This window comes from Hippocampus zosterae, chromosome 3, assembly GCF_025434085.1.
Source record: "Hippocampus zosterae strain Florida chromosome 3, ASM2543408v3, whole genome shotgun sequence".
Taxonomy (NCBI): domain Eukaryota; kingdom Metazoa; phylum Chordata; class Actinopteri; order Syngnathiformes; family Syngnathidae; genus Hippocampus; species Hippocampus zosterae.
In genome coordinates, this window is record NC_067453.1 from 5,546,300 (window position 1) to 5,572,478 (window position 26,179).

Consider the following 26,179-nt stretch of genomic DNA (forward strand, 5'->3'; position numbering starts at 1 on the left):
GTATATCTTGTTCTGTAAACCTCAAGTCTCCCAGTCTCAGAGACTGATGGTGGCCCAATTATGACGATAGGTGAAACCTCCTCTGGACTCTGTCCAATTTGGAAACCAGCCCCATGTTGGCATGGATGATGTTGTCACCTACCTGATGCATCGTCCTCACTCACATCTAGATGAGAATGGAGACACTGTGTGGGTCATGTTGTTTTAAAGTGGATGTTGGTGCTGATGCATGAATGCTGTTTACAAGCAGCAAGATGTTAGACACTTTCAACCAATTTGCGTCAGCAAGTGCAATCTACTTGCTGTTGTCTGCTGCGGGAGCACTATCAGTGCCAGGGATGAAAAAATGATCAATAAACTCATCAAGAAGGCTGCGGACACAAGATGGACACGTTTGGGCAAACTTCTTTCCATTTTGAACAATCTTCGAAACTCTATGACAAGCTAGAGCAGGGGCGCCCAAACTTTTTGATCTTTTTTCGATCAACTAACCTCACGGGATCTACCCTTACCGGCGCGCGCACGCACACACACACACACACACACACACACACACACACACACACACACACACACACACACACAAATTTAAGATTTACCTGCTTTATTTTATTTTTTAAATATATTTTTTTAGTGAAAATGAGACTGATAAGATGATTAGTGTGCAGTGTATATTAACACAAAAAATATATTACTAACATGTACAAAGACACACAAATGGTTGTTTGTTTTTTTTCTTCTCGACACTCCTCGGATCTACTTGGGACCTGTCTTAGATCTACCGGTGGATCAGGATCTACCTAATGGGCACCCCTGAGCTAGAGTATAGGAGCTCTTTCTCAAAGAAACTTATTCAGCTTCAGTGCCGGAAACAACTCTTCAGACCATCTTTGATACCATTCGCCATTCATTTATATTGCATACACTGGTTATGAAGAGGATCCACCTGGACACTGCAATAGCACATTTTTCACATGTGCAATGAAGATTATTTGAATGTGCAATATCCTTGTGCATTTGTAATGGCTATTTACAGGTTGGCTGCATGTTTAATACATACCGGTTTATTTGAATCATTAACGTGGCATTGCATATTCACTGCCATTTCAATTAAGTATATTTTTCTTCTCTCTCTCTCTCTCTCTCTCTCTCTCTCTCTCTCTCTCTCTCTCTCTCTCTCTCTCTCTCTCTCTCTCTCTCTCTCTCTCTCTATCTCTCTCTCTCTCTCTCTCTCTCTCTCTCTCTCTCTCTCTCTCTCTCTCTCTCTATCTATCTATCTATCTATCTATCTATCTATCCATCTGATCTAATCTAATTGAAAAATCTAATCTTATTTTACGGAATGATGTTTCCACATGTAGCTGCGCAGTGAGGGCAAGGTTTCTTCCCATATTCCACAATTAACACTGAAGACTTATGAATGGGTTGAATGCGATTGTGCATCTGTGTTTCACTGTACAGTACAATATGTGCCAGGAAATTTGAGTCCAGGGTGTACAAAGAAAATAGAGGATGAGAGGACGAATCGTGGATTTTCGTTTCAAGCGCTTATCTACTCACAGTGCATTGTTGCCCCCTGGTGGATGCTTTTATCCATACGACCATCCATCCATTTTCGAAAACGCTTCTCCCCTTTCATACAATCACTATAAATTGGACGACGTTTTGCCTTCAACACGGTCCAAAATGACATTAGGGCTTTTCAGTGACACCTTTTACTTCTGTATGTACCCGGGCATAAACATTTTATAGTCCTCGCGAATGTGCACAATCAGTAATTAACTCAACCGGAAGAGGAAGGACAGAACTTTTTAGCTGGCTTTTCTCATGATCACTGCCTCTTCGTTGAATTGCCATTCCATGTTCATGCACCGGAAGTCTTATCCTGGCTATTTTTTTAAAATTTCCCCCATTACAGTTTTTAAAACAGCATCGCGATGTTTTACGTGATATTTAACAAAAAATACGTGACGGATACACACTGCAGCGGCAGTTGCAATGTGAGATGATGAGCCTCACTTCATGTTTTTTTTTTGGACATTTGTTCATGATTGAAGTGCGTTCATGTTAAAGTGACGTTCTGAGGCATGGATGCCCCGAAGAAATAGCTTTATGTACTTCGGGGCTAAGTTCGACTGAAAGTTTTGATCATTATTTTTACAAAACACTGAGCATTATTAATTTGGAACAGTAAAAACTGAAGTGCCGTTACCTGCCAATCAAATCACGCAAATTAGGTTAATGTACTTCATTACAACCGTTTTCAATTTACCAATATATGCTTCTTTTATGAGCTCTTTGCGGGGCATTGATTAAATTGTACTTTTTTACAATGTCGCTTTAGCGAGATGACATCATTAAGTTGCCGCTTTATGAACAGAACATTTCACAATGATCACGAGACTTCTTTTATTCGTGCCTGTTTTGACGTCTTCAAAATGAGCTTCGGGTCCGTCGCTATGGTAACAAAAACATAACCAACGAAGGCTGATCACCTCGCCTGGATTTTCTAGTCGGGTGAGATTTGTATTCTTTTATTTTCTTCTTCTTAAACTATGTATAATTTCTTGTTTTATTTCACGATGATTGCTGTACATTGTTTGGCTGTGACAAAAGACTTCTTGATTTACTTAATGCAAAGTAGTTGATACTGCATCGGGATAATGAGACAGTTTGTGTGAAACGACACAGAGTAATATTGAGGCTGGACGCATATTTGGTTCTGCGTAAGATGTTAAGATGTCATTCAACATCCTGTTTTCCCCTTACTGAAGCAGTTTGATAGACATATGACAATAGCAAAAGTTATTGTGATATTTATACTTCAAAAGTTAGTTTTTTTCTTCATTGACCTAAAAAAAAATCACAGTGTCATTGCTATTATCTTAATACTGTACTGTATGTGCTTCCATTGCAGGTGCCGCCTGATGTTGATACGCAGAAGATGTTGCAGTCTAGAAAAACGCGCCTTACTTCGGTGGTCAATGAAATGCACCCACCTCGATTCCTGGACCTACTTGACCCGAGCACGACGGTCCATCAAAATGTAATCATGAACTATTCTGAACTATTCTAAAAGTTGGTTAATGAACCAACTTTTAAAAAAAATGCAATCTTTATTTTTATGGTTAATGAAAATAAAAGGTGTCATTTTTTTCAATACAAATTGAGAGCATATTTTAAATGTATGCACCAATGAGGGCCGTGACCGCTTGAAGTAAAAGATAAAGCATATATTCTCTTTCTAAAACTGCACTAGTCTCATGATTAGATAACTGTGGATAGTTTAGATCAGTGGTTCTTTTTTATAGGTACCGAACCCAGCCAGTTAATATGCACATTCACGGAACCCTTCATGAGTGAAAAAAAAAAATGCATATATTTTATATATATTAAAACACATTTATTAAAAACTGAAAAAAAAGTAAATAACATTTCAAGAGATAAGTATACTTTGTTTTCTTTTTAATTGTATGACATACTATCACGACAGGGCGGCCCGGTAGTCCAGTGGTTAGCACGTCGGCTTCACAGTGGAGAGGTACCGGGTTCGATTCCAGCTTCGGCCTCCCTGTGTGGAGTTTGCATGTTCACCCCGGGCCGGCGTGGGTTTTCTCCGGGTGCTCCGGTTTCCTCCCACATTCCAAAAACATGCGTTTTGGAACACTCTAAATTGTCCCTAGGTGTGAGTGTGAGTGCGAATGGTTGTTCGTTTCTGTGTGCCCTGCGATTGGCTGGCAACTGATTCAGGGTGTCCCCCGCCTACTGCCCGAAGACAGCTGGGATAGGCTCCAGCAACCCCCGCGACCCTAGTGAGGATCATGCGGCTCGGAAGATGAATGAATGAATGAATGAATACTATCACGACAGTCACACGTTGACCACTACGCAAACGACATTTCCCACAGCACTGATTGGATAAGCAATGTAATGTGACCATCTGCAGTCAGTGACTGCCAAGCGGACGTAACTAATTAACATGCTGAGTCGCCGTGTGTCTTACCCTCAATGGCAAAGGCTCCGTCGACCCCTGAGACCGACTCACCAAACCCCTGGGGTCCGATTGAACCCATGTTAAGAACCACTGGTTTAGATATTTCATCACTAATGTACACATCAACTGCCTTTTGAGCAACCTATGTTGGTGCTCTGGATTTTGGAATCTGATGATAAAGGGTTGAAGGGTTAGTCATCCGATTTTGGGGCGGAGTGAAAAAAGTGTTACACACTCCCAATGAATTGTGATCAGGACTTGCAGACCTTTGAGCACTTATCAATAATGCAAACACCCATCAGTTTGGTGCGATTGTATGAGACCAAGACAATAATGATGATAACGTTGAGACAGCATTAGATGTCGAAAAGATACCTTTGTTGACTTGAAGAAATCCAGACCATGCATTATTAGAGTACAAAATTCAGTTATTTTGGATTGGACGCCAACGAGACCAGAATGCCTGTGATAGAAAACGGATAGATAGATAATTATAGTATGAATGTATTATTTATACTCTCCGTCATGTTTTTGTGTGTGTGTGTGATTAATTTTGAAGATGTCGAGTTGAATTTGAAGAAAGAGTAAAACTCGTGTCGGTGTCCACATTTTTTTTTTTAAAACAAAACTTGTATTTTTGCAGATGCCCCTGGTGGATGTGGATGAGTCACTTTTTCAGCCCCACCCTGCTGAGTTAGTTTTCCAGAACTTTACTCCCGCACAGTCTTACAAGCTACCTCTACAGCTGTTCAACAATGACAAGGTGTGGATTTAACTGAGCTGATGCCATATTCTAGCATTTTGTCGGACCAAAGCAGCACACAAGCAAAAGTCATTTGTTGTGTGTGTTTGTTTGTTTGTTTGTTTGGGCATGTCAGAAAAAAGTACTGTATAAAACATACTTGAATGTTTCCAACTGTGTGTTTGATGCTCTGTTGATTTGAGAATTTTCATCATGCCTTTGGCAATTTGTGCTTGCTTCATGTCAAGATATCACGGCATGTCAAGCTGGAGCATCAGGAGTCCGCTTATTTCCACGTTGAAGGTCCAAAGGAGGCAAAAACTAAAGTCGCGGCAGGACTGTCGGTGGGCTTCACAGTCTGCTTCACTCCACAGGAGAACAAGGTACCTTTACTTTCACTAAGATACAGTTAATATACAGTACTTTGCTTCAAATACACCACCTGTAGGATTTGTCTGTGACACAAATAGATTTACAATTATTTGTTTCAATGCACCACTATTTTTGATCACACATACCTGCACTGCATGATTACTTGTTTATACTGCACATTGTTCACCTTCATAATCAACAAATAATTTGTGGACCTCAGCAGACTCATGTCATTCCAATATTATTTCACATCATAATAGGCACTGGTAGCAGACCAGGAATCAGCCAGTTATGTGCATTTTACCATATTCAAGTGGCCAAGTATTTATAGAGCACTTTCAAACAGACATCGCTGCATACAAAGTGCTGTACATGGAGCGATTTAACATACACAATAAACAGTAAGACGAAATGGTAATAAAGGCAGTAGAAAGCACCAAGCAGTAAAATCATGCTGAGTCGAACGCCAAAGAATACAAGTGAGTTTAGAGGAGGGCTTTAAAGAAGGGCCAGAGTCAAGAAGATAAAATGTCATCCTATGTAAATGTTTGACTTGACCAGTGCAAATTTGGGAAGTCAAGCAAAGTAAGCAGAAATAATAATGACAGATTATTTTCTAATAACCTCACCTTACACATCATTGTTAGTTTCTGACAACCCGTTCTTAACTTTTCTTGACAGGATTACCACCATACTCTGTTTTTTGTGACAGAGCGGGAGCACTTTGAGGTGCCGATCCGCGCCATTGGCCCAAGAGCCAATTTGAACTTCCGCGATGAGTTACATTTGCCCGTCTGCCTTGTGAAAGCCTCCACGCAGAGGACTCAGCTTGTACGCAACCTTGGAGACCGCATAGCCATCTTCAAATTACAGACACAGAGGTGACTACTGAATTGAAAATCAAATTGTGAATGGACACCAAAAATATGATGTGTAAAAAAAAAGGAGTCCGTTTCAACATTTCTATTCATAGCTGTAAACTCAATTTAGCAGCCTGAAGCTGAATTGGAATTGCAATGCCATTTTTCTTCAGGCTGCCGGCTGCCACTTTCCCTTTTTTGGCTAAGTAGCACCACCCCTTCAGCAAGCCTAAAAAGACCCTGAAAATTGTGAAGAGTAAGCATGTTTTATGGGAACTGTGCAATATGTGCCTCTTAGTAAAAATGTTTAGATGTATTTCTAAATTAATATAGGATATTGAAATTCATTTGTACTTTTTCCACATCATTTAAACTTACTTGTAGTTCTGATTCAACGCACCAATTGTTGACCTCAAACAGCATGATGTACGTTGATGGTTTGCCTAAAATTATTTTGTTGACTGAAATTACGGAGAGAAACTCCGTAATTGTGCTGTGTATTTACCTTTTGTCACGTTGTGCCCGAAGCGATAGAATGATCGCTCCGTGCACAACAAAATAAGGAAGTGGATCCCCGAAATAGCAGACACAAAAAGAGATTTTGTCAGATAACAAAAGGAGTCTTTAATAACGAACACAAAATAACCTGACAGGGAGAATAACAAAAAGCGCTGGTCAAAATAGGGACCAGGGATAAAATAAAAGGACAACTGAAAACGCTTGCGGAAAAAGATGGCAAGGAGGGTCAGATTAGAACAATGAATATAAGTTTCACTCGCAAGAGGAACAACGACGCATAATAATAGCCACAAGGCTAAGAGGCAATGAATAAATGCAAGTAGGAATTGGGCGAGAGAAATTTTGGCACGGCGTGGAATTCTCCGGCAGTGAGTAGACTGCCAGAGCGTCCAAATAAAGACTGAGCAATTACTCCCTAATGGGTGACAGGTGTGTAAACGGCGGGCAGAAAGCCCGCCCCCTGCTGGCAACCCCGGGACGTGACAGTACCCCCCTCCTCAACGGACGCCTCCCGGCGGACTACCCGGTTTGGACGGATGAGCAGCGTGGAAGTCGCGCAGAAGGGACGGATCAAGGATCCAGGAGCGGGGGACCCATTGCCGCTCCTCCGGTCCGTAGCCCTCCCAGTCGACCAGATACTGGAACCCCCTGCCCCTGCGCCGAGAGTCCAGGATGGCTCGAACCGTGTACACCGGGTCACCATCGACGACCCGCGGAGGAGGGGGCGGAGTGGGAGAAGGAGCCAAGGGACTGGAGGTCACTGGTTTGAGCAGGGAGACGTGGAAAACGGGGTGAACCCTCATGGAGGCCGGTAGCCGGAGCTTGACCGCGACGGGGCTGATGACGGACTCGACCTCGAAAGGTCCGGTGAATCGGGGCCCCAGCTTAGCAGACGTGCCGGCCAGGCGAAGGTCCCTCGTCGCCAGCCACACTATTTGTCCCACCACGTACGTAGGTGCCGGGCGCCGACGACGATCCGCGATCTGCCGGTTCCGGGTCGCCGTGCGGGCTAGTGCAGCCCGGGCCTCCTTCCACACGCGATGGGCCCGTTTGAGGTGGTGCTGCACCGAAGGGACCTCCACTTGTCCCTCCTGGGACGGGAACAGAGGCGGCTGGTACCCGTAGGCCGACATGAAGGGGGACCTACCAGTGGCTGAAGAGACGAGGGTGTTGTGCGCGTAAGGTAAGTGGTTGGCCCAGGAGGAGGGACGGTGGAGACACACACAGCGGAGGGCCGCCCCCAGATCCTGGTTGGCACGTTCAGCTTGACCATTGGATTGGGGGTGATATCCCGAGGACAGACTTGCGGTGGCCCCGAGGGACCGGCAGAACCGCTTCCAGACGCGGGACACGAACTGGGGCCCTCGGTCCGAGACAATGTCCATTGGGATGCCATGGAAACGGAAGATGTGCTTGACAAGGAGGTCGGCGGTCTCCAGCGCAGACGGCAAGGTCGAGGAGGGATGGGCAACGGCTGGAGCAGCCCCGCCGGGGGCCGACGTGAGGACTTGCCGCAAGCGCAGGAGGAGCAGGCACTGATGTAATCCACCACATCCTTCCGGAGCTCCGGCCACCAGAACCGCTGGGTAATGAGTTGCACAGTCCGGTTCACCCCAGGATGGCATGCCACCTTGGACCCGTGCCCCCACTGCAACACCTCCGAACGTAGCGGTGGGGGCACGAATAGCTTCCCCGTGGGACATTCCGCCGGAACTTGGACCCCATCCAGAGCTGCTTGGATCCGCTGCTCAATCTCCCATCTCAACGCCCCCACGATGCACTGTGCCGGGAGAATGGCCTCCGGAGTCCGGTCCCTTTCTGCGGGTCGTGGAGACGGGAAAGGGCGTCGGGCTTGGTGTTTTTGGACCCTGGGGAGTAGGTGAGGATGAAGTCGAACCGGGTGAGGAACAGGGCCCACCGGGCCTGACGGGCGTTCAGTCGTTTGGCGGAGCGGGGGTATTCAAGGTTCTTATGGTCTGTGTACACGGTGAAGGGTTCTTTCGCCCCCTCGAGCCAGTGTCGCCATTCCTGTAAGGTGGCGACTACGGCCAGCAGTTCACGGTTGCCCACGTCGTAGTTCGATTCGGCAGCACTGAGTCGATGAGAGAAAAAGGCGCAGGGGTGCAGCTTCTGGTCGACCGGGGAACGCTGGGACAGCACCGCCCCCACCCCTGAATCCGAGGCGTCCACCTCTACAACGAACGGGAAATCAGGGTCAGGATGTTGCAATACGGGGGGACTGGTAAATGCTGCCTTCAGGGTCTTAAATGCCGCGTCCGCAGCCGGGTCCCATCTGAAAGGGACTTTAACGGACGTCAATCGGGTCAACGGGAGCGCCTTTTGGCTTTAACCGCGAATGAAACATCTATAGAAGTTGGCAAACCCCAAAAAGCGCTGTAATTTCTTCCGGGTAGTTGGAATCGGCCAGTTCGTTACTGTCTGCGTCTTGTTGGGGTCTGCTCTTAACTTGCCCTGTTCAATAATAAACCCCAGGAAAGAGATGACGGGTACATGGAATTCACATTTCTCTGCCTTGACGAAGAGCCGATTCTCTAATAGACGTAACACCAGTCGGACATGTTGCTGGTGTTCATGTAGCGACTGGGAGAAAATTAAAATGTCATCAAGGTAGACGAAACAAAAAATGTTTAGCATGTCCCTTAACGCGTCGTTGATAAGACTTTGGAATACGGCGGGAGCGTTTGTCAGCCCGGAAGGCATGACTAAATATTCAAAGTGACCAAGTGGAGTCTTAAAAGCCGTCTTCCATTCGTCCCCCTCCCGGATGCGGACCAAATGATAAGCACTGCGTAAATCTATTTTTGAAAATATTGTGGCTGTTTGTAAAGGGGCAAAGGCGGAGTCCAACAATGGCAGCGGATACTTATTTTTTATCGTGATGTCCTTCAGACCTCGATAATCCACACACGGTCGCAGGGATTTGTCCTTTTTTCCCACAAAGAAAAACCCCGCACCTAACGGTGATCGCGATGGCCTAATTAGACCTGCAGCGAGCGAGCTGTTTATGTATTCCGTCAGCGCCTTGCGCTCGGGTTGGGACACCTGATACAGCCGTGAGGTTGGCAACGGAGCGCCCGCCTGCAGGTCTATGGCGCAATCGTAGGGGCGGTGCAGGGGCAAAGAGCGTGCGCGATCCTCGCTGAATACCTTACGAAGGTCATGATAGCAATCTGGCACTCCGTCAAGGCAGATAGTTTCGGGGGGTTCGTCACTGGCACGTTCGTGCTCCCCTACGGCCGAACGTAAACAATGTTTATAACAGTATCAGCTCCAACTGTCTATTGCCGGGCGCTCCCAGGAAATCACGGGGTTGTGAGTCTTGAGCCAGGGCAAACCGAAAATAACCGGAGCGTTTCGAGACCGCATTAAATAAAGACGTCGATGCTCGACATGGTTACCGGATAGTTGGAGTTTTAGAGGTTCCGTTCTTTGCGTTACTACCGCCAGGAGGCGCCCATCGAGATCACAAACTCGACCAATTCCTCGATAAAACAACCCAATACTGTCACGTTCTGCTCGAGGGGAAAAAATCGCTCCGAGCAGAACAAATGAATTAAATAAGTTGGATCCCAGGTAAAGCAGACAAGAGAGAGTATTGTCACAAAATAAGGTGTCTTTAATGACAGAACGAAAAAACAACAGAAAGAGCCCGACAGGGAAAAACGGTAACAGAAAACGCTGATCAAATAAGGATCAGGAAACAAACAGAAAACGCTCGCGGCTAGAGCAAACGCGAGGAGATAATCGCGCTGGTGAAAATAGTATAAAAATACGAAATATCGAAAGTCGAAATAAGTGGGCAATAAGTATAGGTCGTAAGGCAAGTATGCAACGAGGCAAATAGCAATAGCGCAAATAGATAGCGAGAGCGAATAATGGCTCGGCGAGGAATTCTCCGGCCGTGAGATGACTGCCGGAGTCGCCTAATAAAGGCACGTAATCAGCCCGAAATAACGGGCAGGTGTGCCGAACAGGCGGCGGGAGAACCCGCCACCTGCTGGCGAGCACGCGGCGTGACAGTACCCCCCCCTCAACGGACGCCTCCCGGCGGACTACCCGGTTTGGAAGGGTGTGCAGCGTGGAAGTCGCGCAAAAGGGACGGATCAAGGATCCAGGAGCGAGGCACCCACTGCCGCTCCTCAGGCCCGTAGCCCTCCCAGTCGACCAGATACTGGAACCCCTTTCCCCTGCGCCGAGAGTCCAGGATGGCACGAACCGTGTACACCGGGTCACCGTCGACGACCCGCGGAGGGGGCGGCGGCGTGGGAGGAGGAGCCAAGTCACTGGAAGAAACGGGTTTGAGAAGGGAGACGTGGAAGACGGGGTGCACCTTCATGGTAGGAGGTAGACGGAGCCTGACAGCAGCCGGGTTGATGACGGCCTCGACCTCGAAGGGACCAGTGAATCGAGGACCCAGTTTCGCCGAGGAGCCGGCCAGGCGAAGGTCTCGAGTAGCCAGCCACACCTTCTGCCCCACCACATAGGGGGGGGCCGGGCGCCGACGACGATCCGCGATTTGACGATTTCGGGACGCCGTGCGGGACAATGCCGCCCGGGCCTCCCTCCACACGCGATGGGCCCGCTTGAGGTGGTGTTGAACGGAAGGGACCTCCACCTGCCCCTCCTGCGACGGGAACAGCGGCGGCTGGTAACCGTACGCCGTCATGAACGGGGATCGGCCGGTTGCGGAGGAGACGAGGGTGTTGTGTGCGTACTCCACCCAAGGCAAGTGGTCGACCCATGTCGCGGGCTGGTGGAGGCACACACAGCGGAGGGCCGACCCCAGATCTTGGTTGGCGCGCTCGGCCTGTCCGTTGGACTGGGGGTGGTAGCCGGACGTCAGGCTGGCCGTGGCTCCGAGGGACCGGCAGAACCGCTTCCAGACGCGTGACACAAACTGGGGGCCCCGGTCCGACACAATATCTGCAGGGAGGCCGTGGAGACGAAAAACGTGTTTAACCAGGAGGTCGGCGGTCTCCAATGCCGACGGCAACCCGGACAATGGCACGAAGTGGGCCGCTTTGGAGAAGCGGTCCACGATAGTGAGCACGACTGTGTGACCTCGGGAGGAGGGAAGACCCGTCACGAAGTCCAGCGCGATGTGTGACCAGGGGCGAGGTGGAATGGGCAACGGCTGGAGCAATCCGGCCGGGGGTCGATGGGAGGACTTGCCGCAGGCGCAGGAGGTGCAGGCCCTGACGAACTCCGTCACGTCGATTCCACCAGAATCGCTGGGCGACAAGTTGTACCGTCCGGTTCACCCCTGGATGGCATGCCACCTTGGACCCGTGTCCCCACTGAAGAACCTCCGACCGCAGGGATGGAGGCACGAACAGTCTCCCCGCCGGACACCCCGCCGGTACCTGCACCCCCTCCAGGGCGGTCTGGATCCGCTGCTCCACCTCCCATTGAACGGCCCCCACGATGCACTGAGCCGGGAGGATGGTCTCTGGGGATAGGTCCACTTCCGGGGGGTCGTGGAGACGGGAAAGAGCGTCGGGCTTGGTGTTCTTGGAGGCTGGGGAGTATGTGAGTAAGAAGTTGAATCGGGTCAGGAACAAGGCCCACCGGGCTTGACGGGAGTTGAGCCTCTTTGCGGTACGGAGGTAAGCGAGGTTCTTGTGGTCCGTGTAAACCGTGAATTGTTCTTTTGCCCCTTCGAGCCAGTGTCTCCATTCCTGCAGAGCCGAGACAACCGCCAACAGTTCACGGTTGCCAACGTCATAATTGGCTTCGGCAGCAGAGAGTCGACGGGAGAAGAAGGCACAGGGGTGCAGCTTCTGGTCGACTGGAGAGCGTTGGGACAATACCGCCCCCACCCCTGAATCCGAGGCGTCCACTTCTACAACGAAGGGAAGATCAGGGTCAGGATGTTGAAGGACGGGGGGACTGGTAAACGCCGCCTTTAGGCTAACGAATGCGGCCTCCGCGGTAGAGTCCCACTTAAAGGGAGTCTTAGTTGACGTAAGGCGGGTCAGGGGGAGCGCCTTCTGACTATAGCCGCGGATGAATCGTCTATAGAAGTTTGCGAACCCCAAAAAGCGCTGCAGTTCCTTGCGGTTAGACGGGACTGGCCAATCCCTGACTGCCAGCGTCTTGATGGGGTCCGCTCGTATTCTACCCCGCTCGATTATAAACCCCAGAAAGGAAATGACGGGAACATGAAACTCACACTTCTCCGCCTTGACGAAGAGCCGGTTTTCTAATAAGCGCTGCAACACCCGCCTGACATGTTGCTGGTGTTCCTCTTCTGACCGGGAGAAAATCAAAATATCATCCAAGTAGACGAAACAAAAAATGTTGATCATATCCCTTAAAACGTCATTAATGAGGTTTTGAAAGACAGCGGGGGCGTTAGTGAGTCCGAAGGGCATGACCAGATACTCAAAATGGCCCAGAGGGGTCTTAAAAGCGGTCTTCCACTCATCTCCCTCTCTGATACGGACCAGGTGGTAAGCGCTGCGTAAATCCAATTTAGAGAATATAGTGGCGGATTGCAATGGGGCAAAGGCGGAGTCTAGCAATGGTAGTGGGTAGCGATTCTTTATGGTGATGTCGTTTAATCCACGGTAGTCGACGCAGGGGCGCAGAGTCTTATCTTTTTTGCTCACAAAGAAAAAACCCGCCCCTAACGGTGAACGCGACGGTCTGATGAGACCTGCGGCGAGCGAGCTGTTTATGTATTCCGTCAACGCCTCGCGCTCAGGTTGAGACACCTGGTACAGCCGCGAGGACGGTAACGGAGCGCCCGCCTGCAGGTCAATAGCGCAATCGTAGGGGCGGTGTGGAGGTAAAGAACGCGCTCGATCCTCACTAAATACCTCCCCGAGGTCCCGATAGCAATCCGGCACTCCGTCAAGGCAGACTTCCACGGAGGGGGTGACATGTTCGTACCCCCCGACGGCCGACTGTAGACAGTGTCTATAGCAGTAAGGGCTCCAGCTGTTGATTGCTGGGCGCGCCCAGGAGATTACGGGGTTGTGTACTCGTAACCATGGTAACCCGAGGACGAGGGGAGCGTTGCGAGACCGCATGACCAAAAAGCGCCGCAGCTCGATGTGATTACCCGAGAGTTGGAGCTTCAGTGGCTCCGTTCTGTGGGTTACGACCGCCAGGAGACGCCCATCGAGATCACGAATCCGCTTCCTATCGATCAGTCTCTCTAACGCACAACCTAGCTCGGAAGCGAGCTCGGTGTCAATCAGGCATACGTCCGCTCCTGAGTCCACCAGGGCCCGAACCCGCTTAGACCGGGATTCCCCAGATATCGTTCCCTCAAGTACTAGTCTGTTCGGTCGCGTGTCGACTCGATCAGACTTGGGGTTTAACGCGCGTGACGGTGACTCACAGTACTCATGTTCGAAGGAAACAGATGATCCCGGGTGATTGGTGATGGTTGAAAAGGAATCTCTCTCCTCGCCACCAATGTTCTCGCTTCCCAGCTGCATAGGCTCCTCTGCTGGTGCTGTCTCCCGGAATACTCCCCCACGTTCCCGGCTTCGCTCCCTCAGGCGATTGTCCATGAGTAGGGCGAGATCGATCAGTTCTTCCAGGTCGGTGCTGTGATCACGGGTCGCCAGCTCGTCCTTGAGTTGGGAGTTTAATCCTCGGCGAAACAGCCCACACAACGCTCGATCCTCGTAGCCGCTTTGCGCCGCCAGGATCCGGAACTCGATGGAGTAATCGGCGACCGATCGTCTCCCCTGGTGGAGGGCGAGTAGCCGACCCTCTGCCTCTCGACCCCGCACGGGATGGTGAAACACCCGGCGGAATGCTGTCACAAACTCCGGGTACGATGATCGGAGATTTGGCTTGGCCTCGCTGGTCGCAATCGCCCATGACGCCGCCGGACCTGTCAACAAACTCATAACGTAGGCCACCTTGGCGGCATCATTAGCGTAGGCAGACGGCTGCTGGCAAAAAATGAGCGAGCATTGGTGGAGGAAGTGACCACACTGCCCATGCTCACCCCCGTAACGAGGTGGGTGTGGGAGCGAGGGTTCCCTCGACATAGTGGTCTGAGAGAGGGGTGCCTCCGGAGAGGTTGGATAGCTCCCTGAGGGGGGGAGTCTCCGTTCCTCCACCCGCACCAAACGAGGTTCGAGTTCATCGAACCGATGAGCCAGCATGGAGACCGTGCCTCGGAGTTCCGAAATGGCTTGGCCCTGCTGACTCATTTGCTGCTCTTTTCGGGTAAGAGCGGACAATATTCTCTCTACATCCGCGGGATCCATGGTGGCCGGAGAATTCTGTCACGTTCTGCTCGAGGGGAAAAAATCGCTCCGAGCAGAACAAATGAATTAAATAAGTTGGATCCCAGGTAAAGCAGACAAGAGAGAGTATTGTCACAAAATAAGGTGTCTTTAATGACAGAACGAAAAAACAACAGAAAGAGCCCGACAGGGAAAAACGGTAACAGAAAACGCTGATCAAATAAGGATCAGGAAACAAACAGAAAACGCTCGCGGCTAGAGCAAACGCGAGGAGATAATCGCGCTGGTGAAAATAGTATAAAAATACGAAATATCGAAAGTCGAAATAAGTGGGCAATAAGTATAGGTCGTAAGGCAAGTATGCAACGAGGCAAATAGCAATAGCGCAAATAGATAGCGAGAGCGAATAATGGCTCGGCGAGGAATTCTCCGGCCGTGAGATGACTGCCGGAGTCGCCTAATAAAGGCACGTAATCAGCCCGAAATAACGGGCAGGTGTGCCGAACAGGCGGCGGGAGAACCCGCCACCTGCTGGCGAGCACGCGGCGTGACAAATACAGACGCGAGGTTAGTGTCCATCAAACAATCATCAGCCCCCGAGTCTATCAGGGCCCTAACCCGCAGCGACCGGGACCCCCCCAAATATCTCCCCTTCGAGTTCTAGTCTCTTGGAGTGCCCCGGCCGGGAGTCGACTCGCCGAGGCTCGGGAGGCTCTGCGCGGGGTCGTGACTCACAGTACTCAGGGAATGAAGAGAACGAAGACTCCGGATGGCTGGGAGCAGCGTGAGGACCTTGTTGGACGCTGTCAGACACAGCCCAATCGTTGAATCGGCGCCTTCTCCCCTTCGATCCAACGTCTTTTCCACCCAGCTGCATCGGTTCCTCCGCGGTGGCCATGTTCCGGGATCGAGGGAGGTCTCCGGGCCCTGCTGCCCGAAGCGCCCCATGGTGTTCCTCGCGGTACGTGGCATGCCGGAACGGGAACCGATCACCTCCGCGCTCCCGGTTTCTCTCTCTCAGGCGGTTGTCCAACAGGAGGGTGAGCTCGATTAATCCTTCCAGGTCGGCACTGTTGTCGCGGGTTGCTAGTTCGTCCTTGAGCTGGGTAGTTAACCCGCGATGAAACAGTCCACACAGCGCCCGATCATCGTAGCCACTCTGGGCGGCCAAAGTCCGGAACTCGATCGAGTAGTCCGCCACCGATTGCCTCCCCTGGTGGAGTGCAAGTAACCGGCCCTCCGCCTCTCTGCCCCGCACGGGATGGTGGAACACCCGCCGTTACGAAGTCTTGGAACGAAGACCGGAGGCTCGGCTTCGCTTCACTCGTCGTCATCGCCCATGACGCTGCTGGACCTGTCAATAAGCTCATAACATAGGCCACTTTCGCGGCGTCATTAGTGTAGACGGACGGCTGCTGAATATGAGTGAGCACTGGTGGAGAAAGTGCCCACAATGCCCGTGCTCACGCCCGTAACATGGGGGGTGTGGAAGTGACGGCTCCCTCATCATTGTGAGGAATGATGCGGGTGCCTCAGGGGTGGTCGAACGAACCCTGGGGGGAGGTGTTCTCCGTTCCTCCACCCGTACTAAACGGGGTTCGAACTCATCGAACCGATGAGCCAGCATGGAAACCACGCCGCGGAGTTCTGAGATGGCTTGGCCCTGCTGACTCATCTGTTGCTTTTGTCGGGACAGAGCGGACAAAATCTTATCAATGTCTGCGGGATCCATGGTGGCCGGAGAATTCTGTCACGTTGTGCCCGAAGCGATAGAATGATCGCTCCGTGCACAACAAAATAAGGAAGTGGATCCCCGAAATAGCAGACACAAAAAGAGATTTTGTCAGATAACAAAAGGAGTCTTTAATAACGAACACAAAATAACCCGACAGGGAGAATAACAAAAAGCGCTGGTCAAAATAGGGACCATCGATAAAATAAAAGGACAACTGAAAACGCTTGCGGAAAAAGATGGCAAGGAGGGTCAGATTAGAACAATGAATATAAGTTTCACTCGCAAGAGGAACAACGACGCGTAATAATAGCCACAAGGCTAAGAGGCAATGAATAAATGCAAGTAGGAATAGGGCGAGAGAAATTTTGGCACGGCGTGGAATTCTCCGGCAGTGAGTAGACTGCCAGAGCGTCCGAATAAAGACTGAGCAATTACTCCCTAATGGGTGACAGGTGTGTAAACGGCGGGCAGAAAGCCCCCCCCCCCTGCTGGCAACCCCGGGACGTGACACCTTTCTGCCCATGCACACCTCTACATAAGTTGAAGTGCCAACAGGTTGTCAAGTAATGCAATATTTAGCCACTCTGTGACCTTGAGGTATTTCTCTTTCAGTCCCTTTTCGGTAACTCCCTTCTCTGGAACTCTTGATATTGGTGAAAGCATGCAAATCACCGTGGCTTTCAATCCCATGACTGCAGGAGACCACCGTCAGGATCTGTTGCTGCACTATGATACTGGTACAATATGTGAAAATCTTTTTTCATAATGTATGCTATCGAGAATTTTCGGTTGGTTTTTTTGTGTGTGAATTCAAGTCATCATATATTGCACATCCATATGCTTGTGGGGAAATAGTGTAATGTGCCTTCAAAATAAAGTTACAACCCAGCAGAGTAATGGTGGAAGTATGTACTTATATTTTTATCCTATGGTGGCAAAAGTGAGTCCAAAAAGTTGTCAATTGTTGTGTTGCCACTTCTGGCATTTACCTCGTTTTTCGATGGTTGTTTTGTTTTCAGAAGTAGACATAGCAAAATAAATACCGGTACGTAATTTAAAAACATTTTTTACAGCCCCCCTCGCTCCTTTTCCTCTGCTCAGGTGAAGATGTCCACATCAGCCTCCATGGTTCCTGTGTGGAGCTGAAGCTAAATCTAATCCCTGAACACCTTACTTTAGAAAAGACCTACATATCTTTGTCCAACACACATACGGTGTCACTCAGCAATAGTAGTGATACCACTCTTAAATACTGCTGGACAACATGGTCAAGCCAATCAGAAGAGATCCAGTGAGTATACTTTGCTTCTGCTTTTCCTGCAGTTCCATTAAAAAAATAAAATAAATGTGCAATCACAACAAAGCACATCTTTACATTCATGCTAGTTTATAGAAGGCTGTTACTTTTCAGGCAAACTCTCTATCTGTTGCTTGCTGTTTCTCTTTCTATTGCTTTTCCCTTGTCCCTCGACTCTAGGGATTGCGCAGGACTCGAGTTGCAGCAGAATGTGGCTTCACATTTGCTTGTTCCTTGCCAGTCTGACCCCACAGCCGATCATCGACCGGGCCTCCTCGCTCTTTCAAGAGGATGCATTACAGTAGAACCAGCAGTGTGTTTGTGACTTCCTCTGCTACATCCACTTACTAAAATTAATTTTTGTTGTTATTATCCCATTGATTTTGACTGGAAAATACATTTTTTAATGATGTGGAAAGGAATTGTAAAACCATAAATGCACAGGAAAATTATTGCATCCAAAAATATGTAGCTGTTGTTTGTAAATCAGACTTTTGAATGTCTCGGTGGCTGTGTTTGGGTTTACTTCTAAAGGAACCTCAGCTAGCATGACTTGGTCTTTTTCAGTATCTTCAGTCGTCATGAAAAGAACTTCACACCGTGTCTGCCTGTTTGGCCTTGACTCTAAAATGCCCCTTTCCCATTTCTTTAACAGTTGGGAGAAATATGGCCGAATACCACGGCACGTTTCACTGTTGTCTTCAAACCCGATGAAGCCAAACTATACCAAGAAACCATATATTGTGATGTCACAGGTAAGTGCTGAGCTATTCACAACTTACTGAGTTGAATCAAGCATACCAATTAAATCACAACTCATCTTTATCGGGTTGCTGGTTTAACGTGGAATGTTGACAATTGTGGGAGATTGGAATACAGTTCTGCTCCACCAGGGTATACAAAACCATATGACACATGATACACTGTATATACTTTCCAGTGGCCATACAAATAAAGATACCTTTTCTAATTTGACTTAATTAGTTCAGTTTTTTTGTGACGGGCGTTAAGTCCTGCCCAGCGCTTAGTGTATTTCTAAGTAAAAGCTGGTTCCACACAATGCCAGTAATTTCATAGACGAACACAAGGCTGGTGGGACTGCAAGAGGAAGGGCTACGCCACTGTGATGAGTGATCACAGCCGACTTTAATCGTGGGAAATCAAGGTGTGCTTTCATTCCCTTGAAATGTGACATGTCAAGTCAAAACAAGTCAAGTCAACATTATTTATAGAGTACTTTCAAACAGCCATCGCTGCATACAAAGTGCAGTACATGGAGCCATTTAACATGCACAATAGTAAGAAAAACAGTAAGACAAATCGGTAATAAAGGCGGTAGAAAGCACCAAACAGTAAAACCAAGAACAAATCTAAGTCATGCTGAGTCGAATGCCAAAGAATACAAGTGAGTTTTGAGGAGGGCTTATACTGAAATCTCGACGTGGCAGAAGCACATCTGAGCTGTGATGTGGGCACTTGGAGATGAACTCTCACTACTACCACCCCCTACCCCATATATGTGGCGCCCAGGGAGCTACCCAGCTTGATGGAGACTGGTTTGCCAATTTGGCAAACATACGCAGCGACTCTTGCGCAGCTACAAAAATAATTGAAAATCCTCCGGCATTTGCACCAATCTACGTAAAAAGAAACCACACGTATTCTTTGTTTTACTCTGACTCCTTCAGGTCATTTGTGCTGAATAAACTTCCTTGTGCTTGTTACGCTGTACTTTTAGGCAAAAAATCTTGCATCCCTCTGATAGTCAAGGGTGAGGGTTTGGGACCGGCAATGCACATCAACTGTAACCTAATGGAAATGAAAAACATATTCATAGGCCACACTGTCTCTTATGAGGTAAGACTTGACCAGAAAAATATCGACCAGTTTGTGAACGCAAACATTGCAGGAAATGTTCTCATCCTTTTTGGATTCCCGCAGGTGCAGCTGTCCAACAACGGGCTGATTGATGCCCCTTTTGAGTTCTCAAGTCCGAGAACCACTTTTGGTCAATTTTTCTCCTTCACTCCCAAAAAAGGCATTGTTTGCTCCGGGGCTGGTCATGTGGTTAAAATTACCTTCCACAGTAACATTTTGGGAACTTTCTCTGAGGGCTTACTGTTAAGTGTCACTGGGCAGCCACAACCACTTATTCTTACCTTCAGGTGAAGTTCGAATGTAATACCTCTCTCGCTGTGACACGACACAATGACTTTGATAATGAAAATGGTTTCAATATTGTAGTTAAAGTACCTTGTATGATTTTTTGCCTTTGCAGTACAATAACTCTGATTTTCAAACATTGGTTGTTGGTTTTTTTTTTTGAATATTTAAACCATTTGATTGATTATATTTTTGTTTTCTGTTTCAGGGGCTGTGTTATTGGGCCCACTTTTCACTTCAGTGTTTCAGAACTCAATTTTGGAGATGTTGCCTACGGTTAGTCTATCTTGCCTGGATACTCCCTGTTGAAGGAAACATTTTGTCCCCACAATGACAGGAATAACATTTTTCAAGTGTTGTAATAACATCAAGTCACATCTGTGACATGATCTTGTCAAAATATACCAAGAATCACGAATTTTGGTGCAATTTTTAAGTTCGGGTTTGAGACTTACTCATATGAGCCTGTTTTGAGGGGGCGGTGCTGTCTTGCGTGCTGCTTTCAATTAATTGACCGTCTTGCAGCGGTGTGTGCAACGCAAGTACAGCTTGTGTGGGGCTGTGAAAGGGCGCTACCCAATTTAATGTGAAAAACTCTTCACTGTTTTTATGGGATTGACCTCTCACTGCAGATTAAAGCTATTATGACCATGACAACTGGGCATGGAGCTAAGAGGTTGAACAAGGCAAACGGCTTCCAAATGAAGCCCTGATTGCGGAAAAGAAGCAAGTGCCTGAAAAAGACAATTAACTCTTTCATTCCACAAGACGTACTTGTACACTGAAACTCCTCTACAATGAAATCATGTTTGCAGCAAGAATTTTTTCACAACAGGGTTTTTTTCACTGTAGCAAATTTGATCTCAGATGTAAGCACACACAAACACACACACACACACACACACACACACACACACACACACACACAAACGTATGTGTACACGCGCACACAAACTACGTGTACTCTATTTTTATTCCAATAGTGCATAAGTATGAGCACACACTTATTTGTCACTTCATATTGTCAGTGTAGAAAGAAAAAAATGGAAAGAATTTGTGAAATGTACGATCAGCATTCACTTTCACTTACATCAATTTCTTGGATAATGTCTTTTATTTTGCTTGCTCTATCTTTCATTTTGATCACTTTTACCCTCTCTTCCGGCATCAGAGCTCTTCTTGTCTTAGCTGCTTGACATCCAATGGTCCGTTTTGTAGCCATTTTAGCAATGCAACGTCCATCCTCGTCTGAATCTGACAATAACATACTTCCTGGCATGAAATGAACTTTTAAGCCAGCCACGGGAGGCTTCGTAGTCCTCAATGGCCATAGTTAGCTGTCGAAGGCTAGCGCTCCAGTTAGCGTAAGGTTTCTAGCCTTCGAGAGCTAACTATGGCCATCGAGGACTACGAAGCGTCCCGTGGCTGTTTTTAGCATGATAACAAGTAAAGCATTCGAGGAAACGTTTGTTTATTTGAATGTCCGTCGAGCCATAAGCAATTTACTATGAGCAGCTAATCGGATGCTATAGATCTAGCTTCAGTATCTGTTGGATTCACCTGGCGAAGTCAAGTCATTTTTCTAGAAATTGTACGTTTTGTATTGAAACAAAATAATTTACCCTCGCAGCTTCATTATGTTTCACGTTACATATTTTGTATTTTACTTTTCATGGTTTTTTTCTGTTTTTGGCAGGTTTCCCACAAACAAAAATGTGTTCCCTCATTAACACTTCCTTTGTTCCAATGAGCTTTTCCCTGCGCGTTGTGGGAGACGGAATAGGCTCTCCCAGTGTGACCAGTGATCAGCAAGTGTGTGAGTTGTGTAGGAACAACTGGCAAGGCAGTACTGCTCATGACGGCAGTACTATGCCTGTTGAGTTCACCGTCAGTCCTGCTTTGGGTTCTGTGCGGGCCATGGCAGACGTCAGCATCAAGGTACAGTGGACAATTAAATTCCAGGTTGTATTAAGTTTGTCCTGCCCACTTCTCCATTTTCAGACAATGAACTCCTCTCACTTGTGTTCGACCCACCGATGCCTCATTTGTTCTTGGGGTCATTAGTTTGATTTTGTTGAATTAAGATTTAATAGATTACTTACTCTCTTTGTTGCTGCACTCAAAGGCAAAATATAGCTTTTTGCCAGATTCCATAATAATGTTCGAAAACAAAATATGATTTATTGAAATGGAAATTCGGAAGGAATACATATTTCGCTTTTTAAAGGTCCTTATAGTGTAAGATGTTTGATACATTAACTTTCAGTTGATTTATTGCTCTTTACCCCATGTTGTAGTAATTTAGCATTACTAAGTTATTTCATTATTTGAAAGGAGAAATTAAGTCATTATACCTTGTACACACATGGATAAGACTGTTGCTACCCTTCTGTTAACCAAAGAAAACCCCACAGTTGTCACAGAAATGTATTTGATAAATGTGACAATAAAAATGTGATGAAAATCAACCAATGAAAATCTGACATTGCTTTTCATTTGCGTTTTAAAAGGCTTATTTATAAAAAGAAACTCATGAAACTATCCTTTTGAAGATCTTTAATTCAACTTTTTTTTTCTTGAAGCAAGCAGTTAAAATAGATTGATTGTGATGGCATATTTGTATTCATTTTATTTTTTTGTGATGTGATTAGAGCCAAATCTATCTCTCTATTCATCCACCCTTTGATCCATCACGGTTTCTTCATAGTGCATGTTTGTATATTGTCTCAACAGGTGTCATTGTGCTCCAACACAGTCAAAGATTACAGGATGGCTCTGGTAATAGATGTTGAGGGTGTTGGAAAAAAGATCATGGCTCTGCCCATTATTGCAAGGTAAGACACACATGTAGAAAATAAGCTGAACCCAGCGGACCAAAATCAGACCGGCAAAGCAAAGTAAACTCTTTAATTAATAATATATTTTTAAAAAAATAATATATTTGTCAAGTGAAGTACCTCGAACAACTCTTAAGTCAAGGCACTTGTATCTCGAGGAACCACTGTCCAAGCAATGAAAAAGTCAAAAGCTTTCCATAATACTGTATGCCCCTATTATTGTTGCGATCAGGAAGTGAGGCTCAAAAAAACATGTTCTCCATTCCCCCTCTGCTCTTTGGAAAAGGTGTATTGTTCCAGAAATAATGGTGGAGACCCCACTGGTGGACTTTCAGAAGTGCTTCCTCAATCATCCGTATGAAAAGAAAGTACATCTAACGAACCAAAGTGCTCTGCCTGTCTGCTATGGCATGTTGGAACAGGTAAAGCAGTCTACTGTTGCTAAAAAGATAAGAATTAAAATGTCACATGATGATAGAATAGAATTACAGGTTTTCATGTTCCATTGGAAACCTTTAGGCTTCTTCACAGCCACATAGATGTGTGTGTGTGTGTGTGTGTGTGTATGGGATTAAAACTAAAAGCTTCTTTCTTTGTTTAACAACAAATAGAGCAGGGGTCGGGAACCCTTTTGATAAAGAGAGCCATTTATATATATAATATGTGTGAGTGTATACATATATATAATCTGTATTCTAAAAGTGAATTCAACAAAATGTTAGTGTAATAAGCCTCTGAATGTTTATTTTTTATATAAATTTGTTATAACACTCACCATTGATGTGAATGGTTTTCCGTTCCTCGCGATTGCTCAAGGTCCAGCAAAGATAGCAAAATTACAGTATAGTCATCTTTCCAGGTGCATACTTGGAGTTGCTGCAGGCTTGCTTGCAGCCTGCTCAGTAGCTTGCACGCTACCTTTATGTTGTCTCCCGCAGGGGATTTTGATGCGAACGTCACATGACGACTGAGATGGTTTGGACATGTACAAAGGAGGGACAGTGGATACATTGGTAGGAGAATGTTAGAGATGGAGCTAGCAGGTAGTAGAGAGAGAGGAAGGCCAAAGAGGAGATTCATGGATGCTGTGAGGGAAGACGTGCAGGTAGTTGGAGTCAGAGTAGAGGATGCAGAAAACAGGGAAAGATGGAAATGAAATGACTCGCTGTGGCAACCCCTGAAAAGGGACAAGCCGAAAGGAGAAGAAGAAGTAGCATGGCGCGTGTCAAAGTGCCGCCTTACATTCGACCGTTTCGTCGATGATATTTTGTCATTGCAAATTGGACACACCACAGAATATGTTCTCTCCACAAAGAAGAATCCTTTGGTCCATTCGCCCTGAAGTGTACCGTACTCGTCGAAGGATTAGCTTTGAGCTAATGACCGAGCAGGCTGATTTAAAAGGGGGCCTGTTACCCGGCAACTGCCAACATAGGCCAGTATAATCCAATTAAAATTGCTCCTGCCACCAACTGCAGCCCTGAACAGGACATGAGCAGTGAAAAATCGATGGATGGATTAAACAAGCGAGAATATGCAGTGTGATGGCATATGCACATACGGGTATACAGAGGCTACATGTACACGATGCAGAATAATTGTATACATAATTTCCCCGTGTTTAGGAATATGAGGAGAGCCCTTCGGTAATATTTGGGAGTACTTCATCCAGGGGAGTGATTCCTCCTCACAGCTCAGCAGATCTTCCCGTTTTCCTACTGGTGAAGAATGTTGGAAAGCATCATCACACTCTTTACATTGCTCTGTTTGGCAGCATTCACCCACCACTGGTAAATGTGTGCTCACATTACGTTACCTTCTACTAGCCATCGTTCTCTTAATTTATTGTCTGTTTGCTTGTCCCCTTGTTTCCTGCGCCCCTTCAGGAGGTTGTCTTGTCATGCACTGGGCGTGGTCCAATAGTTCTCCTTCAGTGTCAGAATCAGCATCTAGAGTTTGGCAAAATACCTGTTCTGACAGACGTGACTAAAACTATTCCCCTGTCCAACCAGTCACCTATTCCAGCATGCTTCACAGCACGCATGGTACAAATACTCAAATTGGATGAGCCTCTCAATAAATGCAATTGACATCACATAGAAAAAAAAAGAGAGCTACCATTCAGAATTATTGTTTCTATTTCTATAGAGCCAAGGAAAGTCCCCATGGCATGTTGAACCCAGCGAAGGAGAAGTGCCACCACAAGGCCAACTGGAGCTCAAGGTTGTGGCGAATCTAAAAGATACACTTTTGTTTCATGACAAACTTGAGATTTCCATCCAAGGTAGTCAAACCCTCACCGTTGCCCTGTCTGCAACGGGCACAGGCACCACGATTGTCAGTGACAAACCCTTATTTCCAAATCTCGACCTTGGCACACACTTCAGGTAGTACGAATTGATTAAACTAAGAAAAAAAATCACTTGAAATCATATCGCATCTTGTCATACTTTAAAAAAAAAATGTTATGTGTGTCCTCAGCCATGGATCGTGCGACTACTATTTCAAGGTGACCAACTATGGCCAACGAGTACACCGACTTTATTGGAAGATCGAGTGCTCATCTGGTCGGACTTTCCTACCCTCCATCTCAGCTGTAAAAAAGAGGGATTCCGTTACCACTGGGTGGTGGTCATCCCCAACTGAAGACAGACCAGTATTCAGCATCAGCCCGACGCGTATAGAACTTTTCCCGGGTGGCTCGGTTGACATGACACTGAAGGGATCTTCAGACTACCCCAAGGTGAGATAGCAGAACATTACCAAGAGACACTTTTTCCATTTGAATACTGTTCAGTACCTACCGGTTTGTGTGTCTGTTGCTTAGTATTTTATGTGTAATGAGCTGGTGGCTGTTGCCAGTGGCTGTTCCATGTCAAGTGTACGCTGTCAATTTTGTCGACCCGTGTAAGTGGCCTCAAGACCTCAAAAGACTTGGGCATTGACCGTTTGGTTTTTGGTGGGGTGGGACAATAAGTTCTGTCAAGCTGTTTTTTTGTTTTTGTTTTGCTTTCATTGGTAACATGTGTTGCTGTTTACACTTCTCAGACAAGAACCTCAATGTCAGTCTCTGAGATTGTCGCTACCCTCTTTGCCAACATTTTGGATTTCTTATAAAGTCAATAGGAGGCGATTCTCAAGGCAAATGAGGAGCGCGAGCTTGGCAGTTTTGAGGAACATGAGCGATTTATCAACACACACATTACTGGTGTGTGTGACAGGTGTCCATACGTTTGATCAATACAGAGTTATTTATTTATATTTACACACACACACACACACACACACACATTTTGGTAAATTTGGCCCCTGGTCACTCCCATGATTAACAGTGATATTTTACTTTTCTAAAGTATGGCCAGTATTTAGGTATACATCAGGTATTTTAATCATAAATGTTATTTAAACTCAAAGTTGCACTTACAA

The 26,179-nt window shown here is 47.0% G+C and overlaps 1 protein-coding gene across 2 annotated transcripts in view; it reads left to right on the forward strand.

Moving 5' to 3' along the window:
- The first annotated feature begins 1,580 nt into the window (after positions 1 to 1,580).
- hydin (HYDIN axonemal central pair apparatus protein) overlaps positions 1,581 to 26,179 on the forward strand; it is a 76,768-nt gene continuing 52,169 nt past the window's right edge. For both annotated transcript variants that reach the window (XM_052060792.1, XM_052060793.1), the window contains exons 1-19: positions 1,581 to 2,517; positions 2,918 to 3,046; positions 4,638 to 4,757; positions 4,985 to 5,119; positions 5,790 to 5,989; positions 17,069 to 17,193; positions 17,558 to 17,747; positions 17,934 to 18,066; positions 18,409 to 18,508; positions 19,492 to 19,610; positions 19,695 to 19,918; positions 20,125 to 20,192; positions 21,613 to 21,854; positions 22,650 to 22,750; positions 23,040 to 23,175; positions 24,379 to 24,543; positions 24,640 to 24,798; positions 24,902 to 25,140; positions 25,235 to 25,496. In XM_052060792.1, the coding sequence (XP_051916752.1) occupies positions 2,945 to 3,046; positions 4,638 to 4,757; positions 4,985 to 5,119; positions 5,790 to 5,989; positions 17,069 to 17,193; positions 17,558 to 17,747; positions 17,934 to 18,066; positions 18,409 to 18,508; positions 19,492 to 19,610; positions 19,695 to 19,918; positions 20,125 to 20,192; positions 21,613 to 21,854; positions 22,650 to 22,750; positions 23,040 to 23,175; positions 24,379 to 24,543; positions 24,640 to 24,798; positions 24,902 to 25,140; positions 25,235 to 25,496 (2,820 nt within the window). In that variant the 5' untranslated portion in view covers positions 1,581 to 2,517; positions 2,918 to 2,944. The remainder of the gene's footprint in view (positions 2,518 to 2,917; positions 3,047 to 4,637; positions 4,758 to 4,984; positions 5,120 to 5,789; positions 5,990 to 17,068; positions 17,194 to 17,557; positions 17,748 to 17,933; positions 18,067 to 18,408; positions 18,509 to 19,491; positions 19,611 to 19,694; positions 19,919 to 20,124; positions 20,193 to 21,612; positions 21,855 to 22,649; positions 22,751 to 23,039; positions 23,176 to 24,378; positions 24,544 to 24,639; positions 24,799 to 24,901; positions 25,141 to 25,234; positions 25,497 to 26,179) is intronic.